The sequence below is a fragment of the Myotis yumanensis genome, unplaced genomic scaffold (genome assembly GCF_028538775.1).
Source record: "Myotis yumanensis isolate MYYU_CA2020_CCGP unplaced genomic scaffold, mMyoYum1.0.hap1 SCAF_10, whole genome shotgun sequence".
NCBI lineage: Eukaryota > Metazoa > Chordata > Mammalia > Chiroptera > Vespertilionidae > Myotis > Myotis yumanensis.
Genome location: NW_027223761.1, coordinates 45,769,544 through 45,777,155, shown reverse-complemented (window position 1 = coordinate 45,777,155; position 7,612 = coordinate 45,769,544). Strand labels below are relative to the sequence as shown.

Below are 7,612 nucleotides of genomic sequence, written 5' to 3'. Positions count from 1 at the left end.
CCAGGCTGCAGGGCCTGCAGTGGACACACCTTGTCTCTGAGTTTGGCATAGTTTAAAGTCCACTCCCATATCTTGGAAAATCACAATCGCATGTGATTCACTCACACAGTCCACTGTTTAATTCTCACACAGTCTTATTGTTTTTTTTGGGGGGGGAGGGTATTGTTACTTCATTGGAGGACCCCACAGACCAGTCTGACGAATATCTAGACTGTGTCTATCTCCACCCTCTTTGATTCTAAAACGAATGACAGTACAGTGCAAAGAAGCTGGGCCTCTACAGATGGCTTCTACTCCAGCTTTGGAATAGCCTACCTTTTTATGTGGAATTCATACGGACTTCTTGAGATCGAGTTAAAGCTTTTAATTGCTTGCGAGCTGGGTCTGTCTGTCATGCCATGATTCTGTGAGTTCCCTTTACATGGAAAACAACAACATGAGCTATTCCATTTCAAATGTGGCTATAAATTAAAATCGAGCCCAGGAATGCTTGGAAAAAATATGAAAATGATTATGAAACCTATGAGTTAAGATGTTATGTAGGACAAATGCAGCTACTAGAGAGTACACCAGTGAAGGTGTTTGTGTTGCTATAACAACAGGTAAATTCAAATGAAGTCAACACATTAGCTTAGATGCAGCCCTAGTTTTGTTCGGGCTGGACCTATCTCGACGAAATACATGGAGATGTAGTTTCAAGAGGAATTCGAAGCTGGAAAGAAAAATCAGGTCGAGTGAAGTACACTCAATTTTTATTCTTCTATACAATACATGGATACACGGATAAATTTTCCTTAAAGAACTTGCAACCCTCAGGTGATGTCCTTGGGTAAATAAAATGTAAAGCAATAGCAAACGAAATTTGAGCTCCAGGAATGACAGTTGGACTTCACAAACATAATTTAATATTTATGCAATTGCACACATATCAATAGTATTCTACCCCTCATCTAGTATTAGTCCAACAACCTCAACTGCCTTACAGTTTGCACATTGGATGGCCTGACTCTCTACATATACTTCATCACATACAATGTCTTCCAACTGAAATGTAATAAATATGGGCTGTACACAAGCGGATTTTGTCTGGTGAGTGCACTGCCAGGAAGCGGCCTAGTTTTGATTGCAGCATCTGCCCACATAAACACTCTGGCCCTCAAAGAGGATTGGATGCCATTTGATTATACAACCTTGGGGTCCTCAAGGGTCCCTGGGATCCACCGAATTTGAGGGCTACCTCAAAGCCATGGCTGATCAGAGGAGGTGGAAGGTCAGAGCTACTGTATTAAAGAACCCGTGAATTTGATGTCCTTTTTTCAGGGTGCACAATGCATCCACTGTGAAATGGGGCAACAGTGGAGTCTCTCAGTTGCCTGTGAGGCATGGGGGCAAGGGGAAGGGCATTGCGCCTGGGTCTAAGGAGACTATTGTGCTTCTTATTCATCAGCCTAATGAATGGCCAAAGATCCTTCAGTAAATGGTAGAAATCTTTTTCTAAATATTCAATTTTTCCCCAAGTTTTATAAACTGGTGAGGGCAAATGCTTGAGAAACTAAAGGTAAGTTCATTATATTCTTTATATATATTATCATCTTCCCTCTGGGGATAACATAGAAGAGCAAATAAAAAAGCAGACGAATGCCTATAAGGTGACTCAAGCTAGAGAGTGACTTTTGCCTTCAAACAACAGTCAGGCCTGTAAAGCCCATCTTGCAAGCAAACTCTAACTTCGTCTGGCCCACTGATACACAATGATCCTGAGTCCCTCCTCCATTCACAAAGTCTATTTTCCCGAGGAATATCCTCCATTAATATTTATTTTGTGTCATAATTATTACAAAGGGTAACCAGTGCAGCTTTATCCTCATTTTAGGCAGTAGCCCTGTCCTGGACCTACTGTCTTCCTGCTCGCTTCACTTATCGGAGCTCCTGCGAGGCCGGCGGAAGCTGGATACGTTTTCGTTCAGTGCATAGATCCTTCGGGAGAACTCTTCAAATTCTCCCAGAACTTGTTCGTCACACTCCACTGCCACAGCACTGTCCACCGGGATGCAGTTAAACGCTTCTAGCTGGTCACTGGAGGTGAAACCTGTGGCTTCCATCCCAATGATCTCTTCCGCTTGCTCCACGGCACAGCAGAGCTCAGCTTCTGAGCCGGGGTGGAACTCAGCCGGGAGCTGGGCGCTGGCGGGGCCGGCCTGCTCGCTGGGTAGGAGAGAGCCATTCACCGTGGCTGGATGCCCAGGGAGGGCTTCTCCTTGTTCTTGGCCAGTGTTCACACTCACGGGGCCCACGTTTAAGCTGTTGCCCAAATCGACTCCCTTTTTCTGGTTTTCTTTGGAGAAGTCCAAGGAGGTATCCAAGGAGGAGGACAGAGTTGTTGTCTTTCTCTCAGACTCTCCCAGGGAGGGGGTGGTGGGCCCAGGCTGGGCTACTGCTGAGTTGTAGCTGGGAGGAGGGGTCCTGTAGTGGAGTCTCTCGTTCTCTGAGCTGGCCCGTTTTCGGTGTCCTTTGTCTGGCGAAGGAATGCCCCCAGAGAAGCCTCCATCTGCACCCCCAAATATGGAGCTTTGTCTCTTTGGAACAGGGATGGCACTGGAGGTGTGGTGTCTGTCGCTAGAAGATAAACAAAAAGGAGAAGTTAACTTCCAACTTCAGAACTAAGTTTAAGCCTTCTGGATCCAGAGACGGGAAATAGCATGCTTAGGTTCGAGTTAATAAAAATTGATAATAATTATTCTTAGTACAAACTGTAGTGCCCGGAGGGAAGAAACAACCCAAAGCATTCTGAGTTCAACTTTGGGAGCTTCCTTCAAGAAGGATCAAGACATAATGAAATATATCCAGAGGAGAACACCCAGGGTGGGACGGGGGATAGAAACCATGTCATATGGGGAAGAGTTTCAGTCACTGGAGGGATTGGATCTAGAAAGAACAATATATAAAGGATGCAACCAACTTTACACATCTGAAGGGCTAGCCATATTCTTGTTCTTTCTTTTTAAAAACATATTTTTATTGATTTCAGAGAGTAAAGGGGCAGGAGAGTAGGAGGGAAGGAAGGAGGGAGGGAAGGAAGGAGGGAGGGAGGGAGGTGGGGGGGGAGAGAGGGAGAGAGAGAGGGAGGGAGGGAGGGAGGGAGGGAGAGAGAGAGAGAGAGAGAGAAACATCAGTGGTGAGAGAGAATCGATTGGCTGCCTCCTGCACGCCCCACACTGAGCCAGCAACCTGGGCATGTGCCCTGACTGGGAATTGAACCCTGACCTCCTGGTTCATATTCTTATTCTTGTTTTTCATATTCAACTTATTTTATCTTCATAAAGCAGGTATCCTTATTTGTCAGAGAAGTTTAGTGACTTGCTCATGGTACCGCAGTGAAGCCACGGCAAGGCTAGACCAGAACTCATGACTCTTGACCTGATGATCAATAGCTTTTCCAATACCCAAATGCTAATCACCTTGGATTAGAGAACTGACAGAGAGAGGATCAAGGATATACATATATTTTAATGAAAATTTAATCTGGGAAACGACTTCTCCTTTACAAGCTGGTCATACACGTTTTATAAGTTTGGCCTTAAGTGCCTTCTTTCAGACTTGAGTTACTTCTCAGGAAGATACTTCGGGCCAGAAATAATAATCATTCTTAAGCGATACAAGTTTTAGTTTCTAAAGTAATTTCATACACATCATTTCATTTGGTCCTCACAAAACCCTGTCAAGAAAGCAGAGTATACATTACTGCTCTTAAGTCCGAAATAATAAATAACAATTAGTTAATGGAAAGAGAGCATTCAGACCCTGGAAATAATGGTCATGTTATACACTGTGCTAGTAAAACCACCCTAGAGGACTGATCACAATTCTTGATATTATACTTGGATGAAGCTAGTCAGCTTCAATATAACTATAGGAACAGACTGGGTCCAGAGACAGAGGGAGGCAGAAACACAAGACCCATTAGACTCGTGTGTTCTGCAGGTGAGGAAACACACACACTGAGGCTGTTTGCACAAGGGCAACTACCAGGCATGAGCAGAGGCTAGACTTGAGACTATACCCGCCTAACAAACAGCTACTCCACGCGCCCGGCCTGGGGGACGGGAAACAAATGCAAGATGGAGCAGGCCCTGCCTCAGAGGAGCTTCCGAGCTTGTAGGAGAGAGCCATCCACAGTCACTGAAAGAAAACACTTCCAACTCACATAGTGATGTGTCTTGAAAAAGAAGAAAGGAGCGAGGGTTCCTTCTACCTGTGTCCACAGCCACAAGCCCTTTAACCAGCTCCCTGCTCCTTCTCTGTTTTTTGTTTTTTTTCCTGATGCTGGATTATCCCTGTGATCTCAGACACCTAAGCAAGGCTTATTCTTCTTGAGAAAAGGCAACCACAAGGCTGCTAATCCCCAGGCCCGTCCTTGCTTGGCTCTAAGTGTTGGTGCCAGGACAGATTTCATAATTAGGGGTGGCCTGTGGGGTGCAGAGACCTGGGCAAGCACACCGGTAAATTACTGTTTTTAGTTCTCAAGAAAAACAGAGCAAAACCTGCTGGCCTTAATCTAGGTTTTCAGTTAATATGTTGTCAAAACTCCCAGGGACTGGGCAATCCACACATTTTTGCGAACCTTGTAGTTTTCACTCTCCCACTTGTCGACTGTCCCTCTCCAAGTGATTCTGCAGGAAGCCGAGGCAATCAAACGGAAACAGAGCATCGGCCCTACCCACCGTCTATTCCCACCCCGGCCGAGGAGGCGTGGGAAGCACCAGGTGAACCAGCCCGGGACAGGGAGGTGACAGTGTGGCATGGAACTAGACGCCTGGTGCTTACCACTCTCGGTTATGAAGGGCGAATGCCATGACACCTCCCCTGCCGCCAACATCTCCCCTCTCCCCACCCCAGCCTGCTCTGCTTCCCTCCCAGACTGATGAAAGGCAGGGCATGAGCAATGGACCAGGGTGCAGCAGCAGTGCTTATGGCACAGAGGACAGGGGTTTTGTAGTCCTCTAGGGCAGCGGTCGCCAACCGGTGGTCTGTGAGGTCTGAAAAGTTGGTGACCGCTGCCCTAGGGTTCTGAGACTCCCTGAAGGCTCTCCTCAACGGTGCACAACAGAAAAGTAATAAAGTGTGACATCCCTCCTGGCAACTCCAACGGGAAGGGAACTCCCATTTTCCTGAGCATCCATAATGTTGAACCCTCACATCTACCCTGTGAAAAAGGCAGGCGGGTGAGTGGGTTCTGTGGTTTAAGGTGCAGAACTAGACTCAGTCTGACTCTAGAACCCACACAGTCTGTCTCATCCCCCAATTTGAATCATATTCAAATTCAACTAACATTTGCTAAAAGCCAATGATACACCAGACTTCAAGCTACCAGTACATGCCATTCTACGGGCCTTTTCATTGAATTCGTCCAGCCTACTAGTCTATCTAAGTTCTGGGGTGTTACTCCCATTTTAAAGGGTGTATTCTTAGGCTTTTGAGAGGTAGAGACTGATATTTTCTGACATCCCGATTTTATGATATTCTTCTCCTGTTTCCTTGGATTTTTATGAGAATCCAGGTAACGATAGCTTGAGATACAATTTGGAAAACTCTAGTAAAGTAAAATGTTCCCTCTTAATAAGGGCAAGGAAATGCATTATTATGGACAGGCGATAAAGAAGTCTGCGTATCTAAAGTTTACCCTTTAATCGTCACGTTTGTCTTTTTTATCATTTTTAGCCATGTGCAATAAAACCTTTCCAAATTTTTATTAAAGTATTTCTTATAATCTTAAAAAGAGTAAGCTGGACAAAAAGGGTGTCTTCTTTGTTTAATTGATTTTTAGAGAGAGGGGTAGGGGGAGGGAGAGAGGGAGAAGCATCGATGTGAGAGAAACATTGATCGCCTGTCTCCTGCACACCCCCTATGGGGATCAAGCCCACAACTCGACATGTGCTCTGACCAGAAACTGAATAGGCAACCTTTCAGTGTATGGGACGATGCCCAACCACTGGGCCACACCAGCCAGGGGCAATAAAGGTATCTTCATAACTTTGGATCATCACTATGAACATGTATTACTGAACTACGACATAGTAAAGAGACTATAGGATCTTCAGTGGCCTGTTTCCTAGGATCTGAGTCTGAGAGTTCTCACACTGCACTTGAGCTTCCCCATGTCCTCTCTCACTGTCACGGCAGTGTGGCTGTATCCACCTCTCCCTACAGGGGCTTCTCTTTTTCTAATGTTTGCTTCTGATTCGCTGTGTTCTTGTAAAGTAGATGCCCTAAGAATTGTGTGCAAAGTAAGAGTAAACAGGATTGGAGTGATGGGCCAGCAGATGTTCTGGGCATAGTACGCTTTATTATGAGTTTTGTAACATTAGTTTTGGCTGCTCAGAATTAATTTTTTTTTATTACTTCCAGGATCTTAGCAATGTTCCAGATTTTTAAGATAGCTGAGTTCCAAACAGCTGAAGTGTTGAATGATTACATTAAAATATATACAAACACACATGCATTTTTAATTATTATAATAATTTTCCAGGGAAAATTAAAAAAATATAAACCATATGAAAAATAAAAATCTCTCACAAGGCTATTATCCATCAAATAACCACTGTTAATTTTGAATATTTTCCTTCCAGACTTTGATTTTATGTGTGTGTTTAAGTTTAAAAGACCAAACAAACCTAAAGTTGTGTTTGTGGTAGATATATACAATTCTGTAGTCTGCTGTTGGATGTTATTAAAATCTCTTGGTAAACAATTCTAAATGGTTGTTCCATTGACTAGAATATTATAATTTGCTTAATCATTCCCTTAGTTTTATAGATTAAGGGTATTTCTAAAATCTTACTCTTAAGAAACTGCTGTGAGCCTAGGGCAAGGTGGGGGCGGGCTAGAAGGGGTCAATGGGGGAAATAAGGGGACATATGTAACACTTTCAACAATGAAGATCTAAAATGTTAATCAAAATAAAATTTAAAAAGAAACTGCTGTGAGCATCTCTGTATAAAAACACAAAGCATACATTTTTAATAAAATTTGATTTTCATATTTAATAGGTGTCCAGAAGAAACCTTCACTTCACATTTCAGTGGAAGCTAAATTTGTACGAGAAAGGAGTATTTTATCTCTAGTACTGCCTAAAAAGGTAAAAGGTAGCAATTAAAAAAGGCAAATAATAGATCAAAAAAGAAGGCCCAGAAGGTTTCAAAATTCCTTTTGCCTGATTACAGTCTGGCTTTGTGATTATTTCATCTAGACGGAAGAAGAGGTCGAAACGCATAGATTTCCTAATTACATGACCAATTTTTAAAGACTGCTGACAATTTATTTATCAAATGAAATTAGTATGCAATTTAAGCTGTGATGAGTAACTCAGAGGGAATTTCTACTCTTAGAAACAACCAGAGTGAACGTGGGTGTTTGGGAGGAGCGGACGCAGCAGGAAACGTGGGAACTTTGCTCTGTCTCCCACTCCTGCCTTAGACTACAGATTCGGGGCCACGGAGCCTGAGGTTTAAGCAACTGAACCGAGTCCCCCCGTTCACTGCACACATTCTTCTCCTCCTCAGCCATTTGCCTTGAGTAGATGTGTCTTCCAGCTTGGCTTAGATCCAAGCTGGAA

General features: G+C 43.8%; 1 protein-coding gene across 1 annotated transcript in view; it reads right to left on the bottom strand.

The window, feature by feature from the left end:
• Positions 1-735: 735 nt before the first annotated feature.
• The window catches only part of UVRAG (UV radiation resistance associated), a 284,911-nt gene continuing 278,034 nt past the window's right edge, over positions 736-7,612 (bottom strand). The window contains exon 15 of the mRNA XM_070425651.1: positions 736-2,616. Coding sequence (XP_070281752.1) covers positions 1,914-2,616 — 703 coding nt within the window. The 3' untranslated portion in view covers positions 736-1,913. The remainder of the gene's footprint in view (positions 2,617-7,612) is intronic.